This window comes from Eutrigla gurnardus, assembly GCF_963514095.1.
Source record: "Eutrigla gurnardus genome assembly, chromosome: 8".
In the NCBI taxonomy this organism is placed as follows: Eukaryota; Metazoa; Chordata; class Actinopteri; order Perciformes; family Triglidae; genus Eutrigla; species Eutrigla gurnardus.
This window is the reverse complement of record NC_139922.1, coordinates 20,384,676-20,406,406: the sequence shown is the minus strand read 5'-3', so window position 1 is coordinate 20,406,406 and position 21,731 is coordinate 20,384,676. Positions and strand designations below refer to the sequence as shown.

The 21,731-nt window shown below is 46.9% G+C and overlaps 1 protein-coding gene across 1 annotated transcript in view; it reads right to left on the bottom strand.

Annotated features, from left to right (window-relative positions):
* plxna2 (plexin A2) overlaps positions 1 to 21,731 on the bottom strand; it is a 171,585-nt gene that overhangs the window by 4,212 nt on the left and 145,642 nt on the right. Inside the window, exons 23-31 of the mRNA XM_084014686.1 lie at positions 15,651 to 15,717; positions 15,289 to 15,435; positions 14,492 to 14,651; positions 12,832 to 12,935; positions 6,692 to 6,791; positions 3,745 to 3,935; positions 3,450 to 3,619; positions 3,098 to 3,310; positions 2,837 to 2,987 (exon numbers count right to left, since the gene is read on the bottom strand). Coding sequence (XP_083870812.1) covers positions 2,837 to 2,987; positions 3,098 to 3,310; positions 3,450 to 3,619; positions 3,745 to 3,935; positions 6,692 to 6,791; positions 12,832 to 12,935; positions 14,492 to 14,651; positions 15,289 to 15,435; positions 15,651 to 15,717 — 1,303 coding nt within the window. The remainder of the gene's footprint in view (positions 1 to 2,836; positions 2,988 to 3,097; positions 3,311 to 3,449; positions 3,620 to 3,744; positions 3,936 to 6,691; positions 6,792 to 12,831; positions 12,936 to 14,491; positions 14,652 to 15,288; positions 15,436 to 15,650; positions 15,718 to 21,731) is intronic.

Here is a 21,731-nt window from a genome sequence, read left to right as displayed (position 1 = left end):
TGCTCAAGGCCTTCCGGAGATATCACAAGAAAGGGACGGTAAGTCTGGAAACATAACGCCTCGGGTCACAAATACATAGTGTGACTGCATCCTTGTTGGTTATCATACAGTTATAGAATTTGCAGCCGGTGCTTTTAGGTTTCTCCATGGAAACCATGCGAAAGGGAAACATTACATCACTGCCTTTGACAACATGGAGGATATGTGTGCATTAGCCTTTCCCTGTTTTATCTTCTGAGCCCATTTCTTGTACATTTTGGCATTTGTCAAGTCGGGTTCAAAAGGAATCCAGACAGACTCTTCACCTCTTTGTTCTCTGATCTGGTGTCTGCCTTGTCAGGATGATTCTGTCAGAGTGGCAGCATCACACATGACAAAGGCCTTTAACATGAACAGAAAACGTACTACAGTGTGGGCCGTGTCGTCATCACCTTTGATATGGATTTCTTTGTCCGAATGCTCCAGCTTTTATTTCCAACATATGGTTTCTGGTTTGCATCTGTTTGCAACCGCGGATCCATTTCCCACCAAACTACATTAGACTAGAATGGAGTGTTTCGCTCAATAATTCATGAGTCAAACAAAATAATTAATTGACCCCTCTTATGCAATGTGTAATTTCAAATATTCTGCAGTAAGAGGTAAATAATAAATGAACATGGGGGGAAAAACTGTCACCCACAATGTACCATCCATTCATGTTAAAACACACTTCAGAATAATCACGGGGAAAAAAAGTATTTTTTCTTTACTCATTCATGGTCTTTGTCAATTTATTCATACTGAGGTTAGGGACATATCATCGTAAAACATGAATATTGATAAAATATCTGGTTTTCACAAGCATTTTGGCAACAGAAAAACATAGTGCTGTACTTGTTTTTGTTATTTCAAACAAGTACATGTCGTGTCAAGTGACCTGAATGTCATTTTATCGTCCTCCAGTCAATCAGAACCACTTTTTTTAAAGGGGATTGGTCATGGTGGGTTGGTATCTCGGCCACCTTCAATGCAGTAAATGTTGACTGACTGCTTGCTGTCTGGAAAACATGTCAGCAACATTCTTGTTCTCGTCTCTTTTTTCTGCATAGCACGGCAAACCTTTGTTTGCTGCCTGTCCTGGTATCTGTCTGCACACCTACCGTCTTCCACTCATCTGCTTAAGTGCTCTTAAAGGCTGGCAGCTATACTGGCAGAGCGCTCCCTCCTCCTCATTGGGCCCAATAGCAATCTATTATTAATCTGTAGCACTGTATGCAGGTGCAGCTCCCACTGCCATCTCCCAAATCCATTTAAGTAGGCTGCAGCTCTGGCCTGCTTAGCCCTTTGTGAAGCGGCTGAGTAAGAATGAGGAACCATTAATGCTAGGTGAGGTTTTTTTTAACACACTGCACTCTGGGAGACAGCAGATACTGCAGGATTGATGGGGGTACATGTGTGTGGAGTGTATGTGTCGCAAAATGAGTTTGCATATGTCTGGATGCATGTGTGCACCAGACGGCTACGGCTGCAGAGGTAGCAGACGTGGGTGTGTGAGAGATTCATGTGGAGCAAAGGGAAAGCTGACTGGATAATGGGTGAGGAGAGAGGGGACGTGCAGGAAGGAGGGAGAGAGGAAATAAGAGATAGGGCGAGAGAAAGCGAGGGAGATACTGCGGTCCAACATAAAGGTCAGGCTAATGCTTCCCAGAGGAGGAGCTGACATTAAAAGCAGAATGTCTCCATAAATGCACTCTCTTTACCTCCCTTCTCTTTCTTCCTCTCCTTCTGTTTTTTCTTTTTTACATTCCCTGTGATGTGACAGTGTGTGCGTGTTGGCTATGATTTCGCTCAGGAGCGCCGTGTATAACAGACAGTCCGCACTAACGCAGCACAGACGGGAAAAGGAAGGCGCGGCATGCTGAGAGCTTGTAGTCATTTACTTTCTGCTCCGCACATCAGACAGACCGCCTTGTTAAGCGCAGGTCTCACTAGACCTCTGGGCTTTGGGGAAGTCTACTGAAGACTCTGGGCTGACCCTCGCTAACCTTTGCCAGTTATGAATAGTCCGGGAACACCGAGTGCAAGGTAAACACACGTTAAAGCATCGGGGCAAATTTGTGGCACGTCTTTTGTTCAATTTGCGCTCGCAATCTGCCCCGTAATTAGCAGCTGATTTGCCAAGGCGGCAGCTCATTACGCAGTCAGTGCCGGGGACTGGCCTCCAGGTAAAATCCACGAGTGAAGGAGCTCAGTATGTAGTTCAGAGCGGGGAGGGATTTGTTTGAAAAAGGAAATAATGCTGTGTAGAAATACTCCGTAATGAAGTTAAAACATTCTGAAACATTTAATAAAGAGCAGAGTACAACTCCACCTGAGAAAAACTGTCTGTTAGACTTTAACTTATAATATCATTTATTTGTAGGAATCTGGGGGGGGGGGATGGAGGAACGGAGGTAGCAGAGCAGAAGTGTGGAAGCTCAAAGCAGAGCAGGTGGAGAATGGTGATTATGTGATAGAATACAGAGGTAAATGTCTTATCAAATTTTAATTAGCAGAAACCATTCCCCATCCGCTTTGCTTGGTGTTTTAAAACAGTCACATGATGCATTCATGTTTAATCACAGCTCCCATTTCCGTTCTCTCCGCCAGTCATCTGTGTTTGATTCACTACTTTCGTCACAGTCACGCAATGATTCTCGTCTCTTTTCCCCACCTGAGCCCTTTTGGAAATACTGTGCCTTTTGTGCCTGCTCAGGAGTTTTTGTACAAAAACTGGCCCTCGCGAATTAGGGATGCACCCGTAGCGATATCGGGCCGATACCGGCTCAAGCTGGATCGCGTTCGGATTGCTCACCTCCTCACTGTACTTGCTGACGTAAGAGTAGATCTCATTGAGGGCGCTGAGCATGTTGAACTCTGTGGAGTGGAGTCTGGCCTGCTCCGCCAAATAGGCATTCATGTCCTGGTCACTGATGGCCGGCAGCCGGTTGATGTCGGCGTAGTACCTGAGGACACAGACGGGGGGCGACACTTGGCAATAGCTCAACTGGGAGACAAATTCTTTATATAGTCAACATTTATTGTAAGAGTCTTAAGCGAGTGCATCGGCTCTTACCTCTCTACCCAGCTCTTGTAATTGGGGATATCTTTAGCGTATAGCAGCTTATTGGATGGGGAATCTTTGCCCAGGCGGTGCTCCGAAGTGGAGCATGAATCCATGAAGGTCTGAGCTACTACAGACAGGCAGGCGTCCGTGATGCTGCTCTTATGGATGTCAAACACGAACTGCGGGTTCTTGATCACGTTCACCCAGAAACGCAACGGAAGGCTGGGAGATGGAGACAAAGAGAATAAGTAAAGAGATGGGAGTCATCTCAGCCTGTGAGTGAATTCTCTGGGATCAGGCTGAAGAGTCGTCGTACGCCATGGTATAAGGGCCTAATGTATGTGATATTACTAGAACTTACCAGTTGCTTTTCCACGTGTGACGTACGTCTGTGTCGTGAATGTCATGCTTGTCCGCCTGCTCATCCAGGAAGTCGAACATGTATTTGATCGCGAGGGGGAGAGTGCTCCCTCGGTGAACTGTACTGAACAACGTCTCAAATAGATCGTCCACAAATTTTTGTAGAGTGCCCTAGGAGAAGGAGAGAACACAGATCAGCACTTTGTGAGCAACGGGAGTCAACACTTAAGCAGCCTGCATGCAGCAAAGTCCTGAAAAACCCAGGATGAGGGTCGTTGTCTGGGAGAATGTGGTACCTTGGTAGCTAGCAGCCTGGTCAGGTAAATCTCAGACACCATCTTGCTGCCGCGGTCTCCTTCCTTCTGGTCTCCGTGTTCGTGGTTCTTCACCAGGTGCCACACCTTCACGCCGCTCTCCAGGTCCGGGGTGATCATGGGAGCGCGTGAACGCAGGCTGTCGGGGCTGCCCGTGTAGCGGAACGAAGAGTCTGTCCACAAAAAAAAAAAAGCAAAAATTGATACGAGTGATTTTGAGCTTCCTCCGGTAAACAGCCATGCGGTGGATCTGGTATCGACCGCCCTGGTCAAATTTGAAAGGATTCATAATATGTACATTTTGCACAGTGTGAATGCCTTTATTCTCAGTGGAAAATCACAGAAAAAAATGACACTTTATCGCTCTGGGTAAATGTACAAAAAAAAAAAAAAAAACGGTTGAAAAGATATATTGACGTGCGGATTGAGCACACAAAAATATCTCCCAGTGACTTCAGCCCTGCTGTAAAGCAAATGTCAGTGGTGGATAATTTCATAGAGCCCCTGCCATCCCATTGATTAGTAGTGGCCCTCTTGGAATTGGAACTGGAATTCTTGATGACACACATGACTACATACACTGTGCAGCTACAGTTATTTACAAAACGCTACATATTTATGCTTTGTTTCCTTCTTCTGTCCCTGTCATGAATAATTGAACAGTCGTTTGCTTTCCCTCCTCCCTACACTCACGTTTCTTTTCCTTTTCCCTTTCTACATAATCCCCGCCTCGCTGACTGAGACAAGGTGGGCCTGGCTCCTCTTAAAAGTGCTCATAATTGGCTCCTTCCCTGCCACATTCTACTGACGTCACGTTGAAAAACGTACCCTGTCACACGCTAATCAACGCATCAAAAGATCCCCTAATTCGTTAAGCACTGAAGCCACCCTCCTCTATCCACGCGTCATCCTGCTCTTGTGCTCCTGCCTCCTCGCTCTTCACTCGGTCTCGATGATGCTGGTTTCAGTTTCCCTAATTAGCCGTCATCTACTCCGGGGGAAGCGGGCTCCTCTAGAGATTCCGAGGATCTCAGTGAGAATCTCTCTGACCCCGGCTTCAAAGGCCGAGCTAAACAACAAAGCTCCTCGCTGCCGATACAGACACTTGCACCTTTTGGAATAAGACCGACCTGCGCCCCTGCAGTGGCCACTTGGGAGCCTGGCCCGGGAAAGGGGGTGTTGAATATATGTGCCTGTGTGCAGGGTGGATTTAGCTCCCGAATCCCATCGTAATCCGGTCACTGTTTTTTCCTGCTCTGGTATTTCCTCGTCCCCTCCATCCTTTTACCCCCCGACTCCCCGAACACTGAGCAGCAACCTGCAGCTCTCCTCTGCCAGGCAGTAGGGGAGCATGTTTCTGCTCATTTTAAGTGTGGGCGGGGGAGGGGAGGAGGGGGTCAGTGTTGTAATTTAAGTCAAGATGCTAAGTGTTGAACGTGAAATTGGTATGAATCCATCAGCAGGTGTCGGGGTGCAGCTGTGCCTGCTGTGCCAACCCGTGATTGATGAGGGACGGGCACGCGCCAGCAGAGCCTCCGCTTGCTACGCCGCGCACGTCCGGCGCCGGTGATGGAGCACTCGCACACACCACGTCAGAATTAGGAGAAGAATGCGAGCGAGTGCAGCGTCTCGCCAGCCGCGGCAGCTCGCTGCACTTCCGTGATGGATTTGAATATCCCTCGCGACTTCGTCTTCTCAACTCGCCACTTTTGTGATTGAATGCCCCAATTGGAACTTTTCTCAATGCAACCTGTCTAAGCGGATAGTGATCAGATAAACATCTTAGTTCCTTTATATTTTTCACAATAAAATAACCCCATTATTTTTGCTCCTTCTCCCTGCAGGATTGGTCGACTTGTTTTATTGAAGAATATAAAACACATTTTCCTCTCGGTTCCTCATAATAAAATTCACCCAGTTATTTTGTTATTTAAAATTTGAAAAAATAATTTTCGGTGTAAACATGGCCCGAAGCAAAGGGAAAATTGTGACACAGTATTAAAAATAACAACATAATGCAGATGACGGTTCTTCCCTTTTGTTACACTTCTTTACATGACTTTGGTCCTCCATCGTCTATTTAATTGAGAGTAATGACTGAGCGCACTCTAATCTTCTAAAGGTCATCGTAGAAATTCGCTTTCAGTTATGTTGCGAATGTCACTCCGCATTACTTTACAACACATACACTGAATATAAAGCCCTTTTCTTCTCCACCACACCATGAATCCACAGGTATCCGATCCTAAATACGTTGTAATTGCTTGCAGGGATTAGCTCTGTTTCTGCATTAAGCAGTTTAAAGGCAGTGTTCACTTTCTATCATCCAATCGTGATAATTGGCCATGCTCATTTATCTTTTTTTCCCCCTGTGAAGTATCGTTCACACAGAATAATTAGCAATCACACGTTGCCTGGTGCTGCTGTGTGTGTCTGGCGTGGGTCCAAATCTGGCACAAAACCACAAGCGTGCAGGCAGCGAGCGTCGTAGCCGTCGTGTCCGGCACAGATTGCATCGTCATTACATGAATACGGCTTTAAAAGCAAACAGAGCCTATAGCTCTCCCTGTCCCCTCTCCTTTCCCTTTCTCGTCCTTCTATCATTGTACCACCCGACACAGTTTGGACCTGAAATGTAAAGCAAAGAGCAGCACACCCAGTTGGAGAGAGAGAGGCTGTACAGCTACAAAACAAACAAACAAACAAACAAACAAACAAACAAAGAGCTGACTACAGATTTGGGGAGCTATGGAGCTTTTCAGAGTGAACATCTAATATAAATATATCCAAGAAAAAACAACGATGTGTGTGAGACAACAAACGTCACATGCCTCACACCGTGTATACACAGCATACGTCAGGTGGCATTCTGCAATCAACGTGATCAATGTCATGAACATGAACGGAGCGATGGGGTTCTCTGGCTCACCGTATCTGCTGATGGAGGTGCGGGATATGCTGGCCGATGTAGGGATGTTGTAGGACGACGTTTGCTTGGGCACCAAAGCCACGACGCAGCGGTCCGACACCTGCACGGAGAGACGCGGAGAACATGGATCATCAAACACGATTTTTACATTTTCATTAAAGCATGGGTGAAGCATTCTTTCTTGGAAAAATGTCATGTCATAGGGCAGATTACATGAAGCAATGTAAGGCCACCATCACCGTCAGCCCCTTCACAAACATTACAGACATGATGTCAGCTTTAGAACTGGGATAAGAAGCTAAGAGGGAGAGAGAGAGAGAGACACACACACATACTGTAAAATATTCTGCTTATATTTTTTGGACTTATTTTTTTAATCATTTATTTATTATGCTAATAAAGCCTTGCATTTAATTTAATTCATTCATTTAAAGAGAGAGAGAGAGAGAGAGAGAGAGAGAGAGAGAGAGAGAGAGAGACTAGAACGCTGAATGTCTCATCTCGTTTACACTTTGCACCCTGAAAGAAAACGGGGTAGCAGGTATAATAATAGCATCAGAGCAGCATGGAGTCGGAGTCAAAGGGGAAGATGAAGAGAAGGAGTTGCATAAAAGAAATGGCGTGTCATGAACAAGAGACAGACACTTCGGTTCCCCCCCCTCCTCCGTGGTTTCTATTTACAAAAGGGTTCTTGGCCCTGTGTGATGTCACTTTTTTTAACATTCTGTTTCCTTCATCGGTGAAATGAATGAATCACGAGATGGCAATTCAACTAGACTTCCTCTTTTTTTAAAAGGGTACTACTGTAACCACATCACAACAACCCTCTTTTAGAAAAATGCAAAACACAGCAAACAAAAACTTGTGGTTCTCTTTCCGAAAGCCAAAACAACAAACAGCTCGTTGGCTGGCATTTACAGCCCACCCTGAGGATGCATTCCTGCTTCCGACCCGGCGTAGAAGAGAGCTGACGAGCCTCCAGTGGAGAAATAAACAAAAAAAAAAAAAGGCAAATGCCAGGCTCCAAAAGGAATACCTCGAGGAAAAACAGAAATGTATTCCTTTCATTTGCTTTAGCGGGACCGGGCCTCTTCCCATCCCTTGTTGGAGAATAAGCTGGTGGATGTTGGGACGGGCAGAGTTTCTCCTTTGCTCTCTAGACTCAAGCGCCTCTGATCCTCCTTCATTCTCGGCCTTGCCGCTTTCTTCTCCCACTCTTCCCCAAACTAATCTGAGCTGTGCTATTAGCTGGAGCTGCCATATGGCCTCCACTCTCCTCGCTGGAGAGATCGTTGAAACTGCGGATGAAATCTGCTTCCTGGCTTCTTGGAGGGAAATGAAAAAAGTCCTCCTAACCCCCCTCTTCCTATCCACGACCGCCATCTTACTCTCCGCTTTCCTAAACCTATCGCCTCCTCTCGGCTGACGATGCACGGGCCATCTCTGATTCACCATCAGCGTGGACTTCCACGAAGTTTCCACTGCAATTCATGTGATACATTTTCTCTGGGGAGCATGAAATAGCTTCTCTGCCCCTCCTTTCTTTCTCTTTCGCTTCCCTCAATCTCTTTCTCTCTGCTTTTTTTTTTATTTTATTTTTTATGGCTGACTGAGAGGCTACAGCAGAGATGGGTCCTTGTGATAGAGTAAATGATTGAAGGCGTGCAGATTCGCCCTTCAGGGATAATCCAGTGTGGGGCTGATAGTGGGCAGGTGTGATAAGGGCTGTGGGCCCTGCCTGTGATAAGACCTTCCATTAGACAGTGCAGAGCTGACCAGAGAGCAGAGTGTGGTCAGCCTCTATCTCTCTTCTCTCAGCCCTCCCCACACGACCCACAGACCTGGTCCTCGCCCGGTTATCCCCTCGATGTCCCAGCTCTCCTGGACTCGAGCCCCGGGCTCATGATCTCTATCGTACCTGTCCACTCTGCCCAGCAGCTTGGAAACACGTAGCCTGGATGCATATGATGAAGTGTGAGATGTGGCCCCGTGAATATAACTCTGGCTTGGGTGTCTGTATATGCATGTCTAATGGAATCTAATTTGGGATTTAATCGATAAAACGATCAATGAAGAATCAGCAGGTTTTTTTTTTTACCAATACTACAGTTGCTATTAGAAGCAATGCATGATCAACCTCTCCTTTCCATTGAAGAAACAGTATTTGTCTAAATATTTAATATATTCCTCCTCCTGAAAACCTTCATATGGAGTCACACAGTAATTATTACTGAAACTGGAAATTAATTATCTTTTTTTTTGCACTTCCGACTCCCTCGTCTCGTAGACTCAAGGCTTTTTTGAATGGGTTTTTCATTAGATGGCGCATTGTGACATCAATACTTTCCCCGGTAATGAGTAGTGTAAGGGATTACAAAAGAGTAATTATATTACAGTTATTAACCCAAGTAATGCTGAGTTACTGTAACGCTATATTTACGCTATTAACACCGGTCCGATAGGTGGGAAAGAGGCGATGAGACGCCATGGTAACCGGACGCTTCCACCATAAATAAGCAGAGTATTGAGTTCTAACCGACCAGCCTGAAGTCTGTATGGTTTTACTGTAGCAGCCTGGCGTCGTTTTCAGGCAATTTAACGAAGGTAAACATAGTGACCGGTCGTTTTTAACAGCTCTGCATTCTAGCGCTTCTCAGAGGCTGCGGATTTATCAACATATGCGTCCGGCTGCCTTCAGATGCTGCAGGGATTTTCAAGGAGAAGGAGAAGCTTCTCATACATCATAAAGCCCCTGTGGCCCGCAGATACTTAAGCTTGCTTTAACCACATTGAAGGTTACTTTCTCTGCTTATTCACTATGTTACTTTCACATGCTATGAAAGTTACATGGTGATATAACGAGTAACTTAAGTAACTCAAGTAATATGTTTTATAAATAACTATTCGTTTTAACTTATGAAATAAGTCAGTGAATATCACACTTGTGGATTGTGAGGCTTTTACATGTCTTAAAAAGGATTTGGCGATACTAAACTTCATCACACCAAACAGTCCATTCAATGGATTCTGTTGGCTTTTTGTCAGGGGACTCAACCAGAGTGATGCTAAATATGTCTTCCCTGCAGTACTCGATTCCCACCTGAGATTCATATTCAGATTTACGATAGACAGACAGAGCACTGGATTAATGAACAGATAGCAATGTAGTTGTATCCGTTGTGTCTGAGGCTGTTGAAAATAGACCCCAAAAATGCAAGGTGGGTAAGAGGATCTAGCTGGCAGGCTCTCCTGGTGTGGTCATCAGTGTCTGCTCTCCCTGTCCCTCCACCGCAGAGAGCAGGACACACAGAGGTTACCATGCTGCAGGGGAGGGAAGTTTCCAAACTGACTTTTTATTTTGACGCAGTCTCAGCCAAAGCTAAAGAGGCAGCAGTCTGCCCTTAGCTGTCACTTATTTGCACATTAGGGATAATGTTCCAGACCCAAAAACACACACTGCACCCCTGCAAATGGATGTGGCAAACAAATATTAATATGCCGGAAAAAGCCACAGTCCACCTGTCATAAATCAACACTTTGTCAAACCTCATCAATGCAATTACTCATGTGGCCTGTTTGCAATTTGAATCACCATAAATGACCTAATCAGTCTGACAACTTCAGTTCACAATATAACCTCCTGTTTATGAGGATTGCAAACGCTGCCCACTCTCCGAAGCGACTCAAGTCTGTAAGACGTCGGATTGGTGTGGCTCACTGCAGACCATGTCCAGCAGGGGAAAGGTGAGCGCTAACGTGTCGGAGAACGGGGGAGGTGCAGAAGAAAGACGAAGGTGCGATGAAACACTTTCCTTTTTACGGGGGCGGAAGATTAAACGACAAGAAAGATCCAAATCAGCAATCAGCCCAAAAAAAAAAAATCACAGCAATCTGTTATCTCCACTCCCCTGTTTGTCAGTGCATAAGCATGTGTGCTTCAGGCATGTGCCGTATGGGTGTGTGCACATGCATGGTGTGCATACCTAAACAAAGTACACAAATAGAAGGAGTGGTGTGGCAGGGTGGGAGTTTAGTCCCCTGCCTGTGAATGCCAAGGTGCTGAAAAAAGATACAGAACTCATTTGAAATGCACGTGTTTTGTAATTTTGGTGTAACGCAGCTAGGAAAGGTAATGCCTTTCCATATCGAGGTTATGTAAACCATTATTTCCCATGTGACGGGGTAAATACCCAACCGGGTTTGTTGGGAGGCTGAGAGCCCCGTGAATTGTCTGGTCCCTTCGAGGAGAAGCGGAGATGCTCAGTCTCACTCTGCATATTTCAGACTCCCTTTCAATATGTCCTCTGTACCTCTTCTCGTTTGTTTTTCTTCAAGCCTTTCCCTTCACCCTGGGGTTTAATGAGCTGCGCTCCCTTGTTGTGATAGGCAGCCAGATGTGCCGTCACAGCTGCCAATGCGACTGGCTTGGCATGCGTGGAGGCAAACACACACGAGCTCACACACTGCTGGCTCATCAAAACAGTAACGATGCACGAGTTCCTCTGTTGTCCCATCCCACCCTCGTCTCTCCTACCGCCAACTGTCCTTTTCCTCCACGCTCCCCCTTTTCCCCCCACGTTGGCCCTCTGGCATCTCCCTCTGAAGTCGCAGTGTCGGGCCCTTACGTTCTGCGCGGGGTCCCTCAGAAGCGTGATCAATTGGAGCCCTCAGATCTGCTATTGAGCGAACGAACGAGTGAAGGGCAACACGTGTGTTACGGCGTTGCCCTGTAGCGTCTCCCTTGGCTGACGGCGGGCAGACAGACTGCGATGCAAAGAATTGCCAAAAAACAAAGACAAAAAAAAAAAAACAACAACAGAGGAGCCCATTATGGTGTGCAGGTGGAACACGCTGCACAGTTTCATCAAGGATTAAAGCGCTGCAGAGACCAGAGAAGAAGAGGTGCTCAGAGCGAGAGAGAGGGAGCAGGGAGGAAATGAGAATGCTCATTTCATCTCAGTGTGTGAGAAGGGAAACACGTTGAGCGGGGAAGGGGAAGAGAACAGAGAGGAAGTGGAGAGGATGAAAGTGAGGACAGGAAGGAGGGCGGCGAGGAAGGGAAGACCAAGGGGAAAGAAGCCGCATGGTGCCAAGTCCTGGGTGAAGGACACTATGATGTGTCTTCTCTTCTAATGACTCCTACATCTGTTAAATTATTCTGCTTACTCTGCTGGGGTCTTCAGAATGACCCCCCCCCCCCCCCCTCCCCTCCCAGCATGAGGGCCTGAGCCTTTCCGGACCTCGTCCTTTTTTCCCTGCTCCTAGATGGAGCTGCACCTCCTAGCCTCGCAGCCCAGGTGTCCAACACCCCCCCCCCCCCCCCCCCCCAGGTTGCAGAGAATTGAGCCTCATGCCGTCTTTAAGCAGATGGTCCCCCTAGGTTGACTAATGAGATCTGGCTGAGCATGTGCCCGCGAAAAAGATTCATGACCTGCTGAGAAGGCTGCCTTCTCATTCTGCCTGTTCCTTTTTTTTTTTTTTTTATTCATTTTTATACCTCTTTATTATCTCACTCCGGCTTCCTCTAATTCCCTCCTGGCCTCCTTTCTTTCATTTACAACCTCAACGGCCATAAATTCTTCTGAAAAATGCAGAACTCTGCTTGTTCTCAGTTTTCTTCCTCTTTAGCCACTCTGCTCTCCTCTCTATTAAACAGGGGGGGCAACAGGCAAGCCCGTGTACACTAAAATCGTGGGGTGTGAATGGAGGTTCTACATGTGAGGAGGCAGAGGCGGGCAGTCACAGCGGGACTAATTGTAGCCAGCGTGAGAGTCAACAGGGCAGAGCGAGTTAGAGGGAGAGCGATGCCGTCCTCCTGACTGGAGCAGCTTCCTCTATCCAGGGAGGAGGGGAGAAGTGTCGACCGAGGTGCTGAAGGTTCATCTCTCCTGCCACCTGTACAATAATTGCCCCCCCCCCCCCCCCCCATCCTGTCACTAGGATTACGCCCCGGCGAGGGCATGTAAATGAGGAGCTGAAAATTGGCTGCCTAAAAGTCAAGAGCAGGGAAACATCAAAGTTTGGCAAGGTGCGTGGTGTAATTTCCATAATAAAAGCCACGGCAGAAATTGCACGGAAGCGCGATGGTTGAGTTAATTAAGGAAAGCGTCGCACCGAAAGCCTTTCTGTGTGTGTTTTACCTGATAGTGCATCAGGGTGTTGAGTCTCTTCCAGTCATTTTCTATCTTGGTGGTGATGTCTTCATCCTGCAACACCACACGAGCCATTCGTCCCTGGCGCCACTCTGAGGAGCAAAAATACACACTGAATAAGACACAACCGCCTCTGCACTCTACAGGGAATTTCATTTGCCTTGGTTTTCCAGTGGAGAGGTTTGGTGTCATATTTGAAAGGAAACCAAAAACCACCGTTCATGCGGTGTGTGCCGAAGCTAATGCCTTCAGAACAGGTTACCTTGCAAGGAGATTGTGAAGTGTGCTAAAATAAACCCACGACTTCCGCACGACGCACAAAAAAACTCTTAAAACGCTTCCCTTTCAAACCTCGTTTGAACGTCAGTCGAACGTCAAACCGCATGACTTCCGAAGAGAGCTCTCTTCACACGTTACAGATGTGTCGTCCTATCAGCAGCCTGGAGTCCTCGCACCCGCTCCCCTCGCGATTGACGCGCGTCTTAATTAAACATTACACGAGGACGACTCAGAGATGTGTACGCAGGCAGGCTGCACGCTTTAATTGGTACTCGTGTCGTGGAAAATGGCACGTTATTAGCATACGCCACAGTCGACCCCGTCGGGGTCAAAAAGGAGAGAGGAGCGACGCGGGCGAGAAAAAGGATGAAAAAAACGATCTGTGAGAAAATCACCTCCTTTGAAAAGAGAATAAAAACGGGGAGCCGGGGAAAACAGGTGGATGCTATAAGCAGCGCTGATGGAGGTCGGCGGCTGACGGCTCGTTGCAGGGTAATGAAATGATAATAAGGGTGTTGACGGGGAAGTGGACAGCCATTGTGGCTCTCGTGCTGGGAGTGAACATTGATTTTCTCCTCTGTTGACTGGGTTTTTATTACTTTGTGCCTCTGCCAGGTGACCACATGACACCCCTGCCTGGCACAACATCCTCCCGAAACCTCCCAAACTAGGAATGCACTGATACCGATATGAGATCATAGTACCAACACTGACTCAAATGGCTCTGTTGTGTATCTGTGACAATGCAGCCAGCAATAGTATTATACTGGAATTCTAATTCCTGTTTGAGTTTTGTCAAACTGGCTGCTGTATTAAAAGTTTGACATTTGATTTGTAATTTCTGTTAATTGACGATGTGTACAATTCATTATCTCAGTAATACATCACAATTCAGTGGGTGTATATTTACGTGTTTGTTACATTTTGATTGAAAATGTTAAGAAAGCAACGTTTTGGTCCGATGTTGCATATAAGAAGGATCCCAGTCACTTCACACAGGGAAGGGGGAGGCACGTTACAGAGAGGGGAGGACGGAGCGAGCCCGTCTGTTACCTGGGTCAGCCACACTACCGCGCCATAGATGCACATGAACATAATCTCGATCTACTGTGTCTTATTGGCAGCAGAAGCAGCCAGACGGAGGGATGCACCACACACCGTCAGTCAGTTTGATAGGCGGCCTGGCAGCACCACACTGAGGCCGGCTGGCTGCTGCAACACAGCTTTTATCACACTAATGCTCTGATAATCTGTACACATGACTAGCTTTATTTCCCCCCCCTCACCGACACATTACTCTGTGGGTGTGAAGGATTTTACACCTGCCAACAGCATCTGGATTGTACATGTGTGTGTGTGTGTTTCATACCTAGATCCATGTCGACGGCACGTGGCCGCTGAGAATAGGGCATGTTCTTGTAAACGGCGTCCAGTATCTTCTCCTTCACTTGGGTGATGGTGTCACAGTTGAGCACCTTAACGGGGATCTCTGGACTGTTCTCGTTGTCCGGGTTCACACAGTTCAGTATCTGGATTGGAAAAAATGGGAGAGAATAAGTCAGAAAAATCGGAAGCAATTGAGGGAGCAGAGGGAGAGGTGTCCCGCTAACTGCCTGGACCCGGGTCCAGCTTGAGGATTCGCCCTCATTAGAGCCTCCTTGCAGCATGGCGGGAGCTTTGAGAAAAAACATTTCCGCTCTCACTGGCATCCCGAAATCTAATTTCACACCTTCGACGGGACACCAATTTCCAGCTCTGCCGGGGTATTAGCACGTAATGAGCCAAATTCCCAGCCGGAGCAATCAGAGCTTCGTCAGGTCGCATGCTGACTGCGACCGAGTGTGGATGTGTGCGTAGGGGGGAGGCTGTTTGGTCCGTTCCAATTGCCACAGCCACCTACCCTAATGTTGGACCAACACTGGAGTCAGTGGGATCATTAGTTAATTTTCAGGAAGAACCCCAACGCAGCAGCCACAGCTATGCTGTCTTAAAATGGTTTGGGCTGGAAAAGTAAAGATAAAAAAAATCTTTTTGTGTTTGTATCTCACACAGTCGAGAGCTGCCGGCATTGTGCAGCGTGTGTGCGATGGTTCTACCCGCGCGTGCTTGTGTATGTCTGCGAGCCTCGGTGCGAACTTCTGGCGTACGCCGTGAAGTGAGACGTACCAAGGTTTTGTACTCGATCTGCTGGCGGATGAGCTTGTCTTCACTGAGGGAGTAGCGAGCTTCTCCAGTGATGGCGTCTATGGGCCCCTTTTCCATCTGCTGCTTGATGGCGCAGTACAGCATGAACAGAGGCTCCCCGGCACACTCCTGCCAACACACACACACACACACACACACACACACACACACACACACACACACACACACACACAAAACACACGGATTCACATGAGAGCGCATCACAGCATAAACAAAAAATCGCTGACTGAAAACATCTGCAAGTCCACATACTGTAAATATCTAATCAATTTACAAAATAATACACAAACACACTGCATCGTGTGGCTGCTTGGCGTACTGACCTTGAGGAATTTGTGGAGGAGGAAGGCGAACCAGTTCGTAAGCATCTTCTCCGCGACCGACTCCGTTCTGAAACGACATTAAAAAACAAACAAAATTGAACTCTTTTCTCTTTGATATTCTGAAAAACCTTTAGAAAACACAGGAGTTGTATAATTCATGAGGTCATGTGCACGACTTCAGGGAGCGTATCTTGGCATCCTGGCTGGTTACATCCTGCCGTGTGTTTTGTTTTTTTTGTGCTGCTGTACCGTCTGCAACACTGTGGTCACAGTGAGTGAGCAGAACAGAGCCAAGCAGAGAGAGGGCATCTGTGTGTGCGTGTGCACATGTATAAAGTGTGTGTGTGTGTGTGTGTGTGTATTCATGTGTGGTTGAACACAGCGGGACATCAGCAGCTGCGACAAGCCTCAGCTGTTGAGAGAGACGAGAGCTGTCACAGCCAGGTAACGCCTGATCACAGCCAAAACGATCTCCTCTCCTCTCATGTCCCCCCCTCGTCTCCCCCCCTCGTCTCCCCCCTCCCAGTCAATCACACATGGAGCTGCAGCTTCGCCGCTGGGCTTGATTGGGCATGAAAACACACAAGTGTGCAATGACCTCTCGACTGTTTCTACCTGTGTGCACCTTTTATGATCTTGCTCGTATCTTTCTATCAATGCCAGACAAACACCCCCCCTCCCCCCCCCCCCCCCATCCCCTCTGCCTCATTAGCACCATCATGGAACACTGGAGAAGCAGAGGTTAGATTTTAAAAAAGAAGAAGAAAAAAAAACACCACCAAACAGCCAGGTGGGAATGGTTAACGAGCATGAAGCACGGATGAAAGGGTGAGTTCTGGGCGGCTCCTGTGGACGAGAACCTGAGGTGAATAGCAACAATCAACAATCAATAGCAACACATCATCTTGTAAAAAAAAAGCAGCGTGCCCCGCTCTTCGTTTGACACTGATAACCAAAAAAATGCTTTTGATTGGAGACTTTTTAATGGGTCCACACACCACGGAGCTGGGGCTGCTGACAGAAAGTCACTCTATATTATCATGTCATGCTAAATGCTGTGCAACATTCCTTGACAGGGAGCGCCCCTGACTGTAGAAAAGCAAGCTGGACCGTCGACGTGCTGTATGTGGAAGCAGTCCCTGTCGTTAACAGTACGACTGCACTGCCGTCTGCAGGATTGTCACCTGGCTGAAGGATCCCTCCACACGTGTTGCCGATGCAAATGCGTTGGAGGAAAAAAAAAGAAAAGAAGCCTGACCCTGTTAATGAAGCAGGAAATTACTCTGATTACTCTGGTGTATATGATGGAGGGGCCTTACAGCGCAATAAGCTGAGCCGGGGATTAGCGGGTATCGAAGCAACCAGGTATTAAAGGCAAACTGAAAAGGCTTTCGTCTCCTCAGAGCTAAATAGTGCTCGGGATGATTATACCTATTCAGGCTCTGAATAGACCTAAAGGGAAATTATGACTATTATGGAGATAATTGCGTGAAGTCGTGTTTGAGGGCTATAAGCAAGAGTCTGGGACCGACGCAGGAGTGCCTGACGGAGTGTCTGAGCCGGGGGAGGTTACGACAGCTAACATTTTAGTCACCGAGATGAGAAAGAAGTGTCCGTCATTCTTAAGGTTCCATTTAATTGAGATAGAGAGACTCTCTCTTTCACATGCAAATACAGAGCTCTCCTACAGTAGCAGGAACAGAGGTTATATTTGAGTTTGAATGACACGCGGCAGAGTTGTGATGTTTGTTTCCCACGCCTGGAGCCTCTGAGAACGGGACCACTGGCCAGACTATCGGGAGAGTCGGGTGACAGCCCGATTAAAGCGCCGTGTCCCGGCGGGGAGGGGGGAAGAGAGATGTAGATCAGTTCAGCCACAGGATGAGAAGAGAGCAAACATTGCTGAAGTGCTGCTTAAAATGGGACGGCGTCCTCTTTGGCACAAAGTCTAGGTCTACGCTCGCCCCCTCTTTGACATTCTGACATATCCAGACACACAGGTGAGCGCATACATACATCATAAAGAAATACACATATATTATTCACAAGCTAGACCTTGTTACAAAAACTTTTGGAAAACATACGGAGCCTATACGAGTGCCTGAGGCTGCATTTCCACGCTGCATAGACGTAAATATATTGTGGGTTATTTTTTTTTGCACAATACCCCGAATCCCTCTGTAATTGTCCTCATTCTTTAACACAAATTCACCTCTCGTCCCTGTGTTTTCCATCCGCCCCTCCCAGCTTGTATGGGACTTGAGTGTGTTAGAAGTTAATGGAACCTATTAAGCATTTTAATAAGCTCAGCAAGTCCCGAAGAAGGAAGTCAAATAAAGCTTTTTTTTTTGCGGGGGCAGTGCTGACTCCCCCTTAATATCTCTCCCTTTGAATATCGGAGTGGGGAGATGCACTTTCTTCTCCTCCTCCTTCTCGTCTGCCTCCACTTCCTTCTTTCTATTAATTGAGTTTCATTAATGAACATCAGGATTTCATTATCCCACATAGTGTTAAAGAGGGAGAGCCCCCCCACAACCCCCCCCTCATCTCTGGTCTCCTAATGGCTGCTCTGATGGAGGGGGCGCTATATTAGCAGGCTGTGGAATGTCTCTCAATGAAACTAATGCCAAACACAATGCTCCCTCCCTTAATAACATTGTACTCCATTGCTCTGCATGGGCGGAAATCTCATTACAGAAATGCTGAGGAGAAAAATAATACAAGATTGAAAAGTCTCAAGGTGATAAAGGCAGTGTTCTGTGATTCCATTAAAAGAACAATATAAAGAGAGATATAAAGGGAGCGGATGTGGCAAAACTTGAGGAGAAGGCGGAGAGAAAAGAGAAGAGTCGATCGTTTAATGTGGAAAAAAGAAGTGGCTGGCTAAGAAGAATGTTCTGGTGTGTGTGTGTGTGTGTGTGTGTGTGTGTGTGTGGGGGGGGGGGGGGGTCGCCGTGGACCAGAAGTGTTTCAGTAATAATGGATGGCCAGAAAAGGAGAGAGAGAGGCTGTGAAGGAAGAACAGACAGCGAGGAAGGTTGGGACGAGCGCTGAAGAGGAGCTAGAGCACCGAGAGGATACGACTGAAGAGCATATTTCACTAATGCAGCACAACACAATCCAAACACTGTGAGGTTCAGCATCACTTCTACTTAGCGCACTGGAGAGTGAGCAAATCAAACACATTGCCAAAGCTTAGATATTGCTTTCAAAAAAAGCTTTTAGGGGAACGCGAGTGTCTGCGAGCTAAAAAATCTTTCAATCACAAGACAAAAGAAAGCGGAAGGCATCTTCAAATCTTTAAATACCAAAGAGACTAGAGTTTCTTTTTGAGAGAGCACGAGTTTACCCTTCAGACGTGGATCCAGGAACTTAACTGACTGTGGATATTACATCTCTGCTGCATAAAAAGGCAAGATACTGTATGCACCATCATTAGTTTTCACCAGACTGGTAGGATGAATGGTGAAATGGGATCCGGCCCTTAAGCTGAGCTTAATAGGGCTACAACGTCTGTTGTAGTCTCAGTAACTAATATACGGAGTAAACTATTGTTTTCCATCCTGCTTAAACTGCCAGGAGGCTTTGAAACGTGTTCACTTATATTCTATTACACACAACAGGCCATTCGTTCATTCAGTGGGGGCTCCTGATATCGCCATGGCCGGGGCCCCAGATTCAGAACTGCAAGAACCTCAGTTAGATAAATGATCAATTAGTCAGGCAGACTAGATTAACATATTTATCTTAACAAACCTTCTGACCCTGCAGTCTCTCTGAAGAGGGAGGGAGGGAGGGAGAAGGAGGACGGCAGGTTAACAAGGCGGATGCAATTTGATCATTTTGCCAACGAGGGAGGGGACGTCATCCCCCATCAGATCGCCCGCTGATGATATACCACTTCAGCCCGTTCTGACTTCTTTCAGGAAAAGGAACAGATATTCAAATGAATGGAAATTTCATGAAGCCTGTGAAATGCATATTTATGACCCACTGTAAGCATTCTAGGTGCTACAAAGTCAAATCGACCGTCGGCAGATGTATCCTGGCGGACGCTTAACATAAGAAGAGGAGATATTATTTTAACTGCCCTTTTTATTCCATCTACCTTTTATCCATGCAAACTAGGTGGGAGAGCCACACTCCTCATCGCTTTTTCTTTCTTATCAAAAAGATCTGAAATTATTAAAGCCGTATCTACAGTTAGGACTCTGTATTAAGTTAAGAGTGTAGCAACTGCAGACTGACATTAAGTTAATCTCATATTAGCAATCCCAATAAAGTGCAGATTGTACATCAGCAATTAAACACTCAAATATGAAAACAATACTATCGGGAGATAATCGGCCCGCGAGAGACAGAGGAGCGCGTGAGAGGAATACTGAAGACGGCCATGTTGGAGGCACACAGAGATAGTGAGAGGCAGGCGGAGGCGCTGTGTAAATGTTAATCAGGAGACAAGTTTACAAGCTGCATCTTCACTATGCTGCCCACGGAAAAGACTCGTTTTGCGGAATTCATATGTCCATTAGTTGTGCTGAATCTGATACTCCTCCACTCCAACGCTTCCCCTCGTCTCTTTCCTCTCTTACGCTCCGCTGTCCCTTTGTGCTGTGGCTAGCGATGGCATCGTCTCACCGCATTGAACGGGACTAAATGATGAAGAGGGCCTCGCTTTGCTGGAGTACCACATCGTACCACAGTGGAGCTGTGCCACAGCTTCCCCCGGCACCGTATACTGTACCTGCCCTCTCTCCTACAACACGCTGTACGTACTGTGGCTTAATCCTCCAACGTTGAGCCAAAACTACTAAAACCACACAAGTGAAGCACACTGTTACACTGACCTGCTTCTTCATTAGGATGAACATGAGTCACCCGCCACATACTGCTGCTGTAAATATTCACAAGACAACCAAACCTGCAAACACTTGCTAAAAACTACAGTGCCCAGCTGTTCTAGGAACAACAATTATTTAGTCTGTTTTAAACCAAATGATATGTTTGTGAGCTGTTTTTAAGATTTGGCCACGGGCAGAAAGACAGACCGGAGAATATTGAGAGACAAACTCATGGTTTGCTGTTTGTGATCTTTTTATGGATTTTTGTTTTTATGGACCAGACATATAAAATATCAGCAGTCTTAACTATAGCAGCTGACTGAGGGATCATCAGGATAACATGCTAAAACACCACGACAGGACTATTTTTGTGTCTGTCATACTTGCAGGATTCTGTTTTCCTCTTAAAAGGAACGCCGGCTTGTGAACGCCCCCCCCCCTCCATGGAGACAAGCATTCAGTGACAGCCGAGTGGCGAGAGGAGCAAAGTTCTTACGCTACGAATCAAACATGTCTTGGGACACAATTTCCACCCACTGGAATATAAATGAGAACAGGAAGCGGGTTGAGTGACCTCAAGGCTCTTCCTGTACGTCGGCTCTCTCCTGCAGCCATGTGAGCTCGGGGCCCCGGCGGGGACCGCAAGCTCACCAATAATTCATCTCCAACAACATTCAGAGTGACCCCTGCTTCTACTCATCTGCTGAAAGTGCAACTGCCAACACGGCTTCATTTATGGCATCAGTGCAATATAACATCAGCACACATTTAAGCAGATAGATGCGGACGCAGTAAATGTGCACAAGGATCTGATTCCATGTCGGAAAAGAAAAAGGGGAGGGGGAGGGGGGCATTTCACTCTCCGATTATATGTGATAATGGGCTGAGGAGAGGCGACAGAAAAGACAAGCGAACATTGAAAATGGCAACAAAGCAGAGCCCAGCTGACTCACTCCACGCCCTGCACAAACACAATTACTGCTTCAAGACGTGCTCAATTTGACTACCATCACAGACGTGTATAAGGGTGTGTGTGTGTTTGTGTGTGTGAGTGTCAGCAGGCTGCCGTGACTGTCGGCTTTTCTCTAAATAGGCGATGAGGAAGACAACAACAGCGAAGAGCCATGTCAAATCGATAATCCCTTAAATTCTTCACAAAACTGGGAGTGAAATGTAAAAACTGTAGGACATTTAGTCCACATTCAGCAGGCCGGTGGATTAAGCGGCGCTGTGTTCCTAA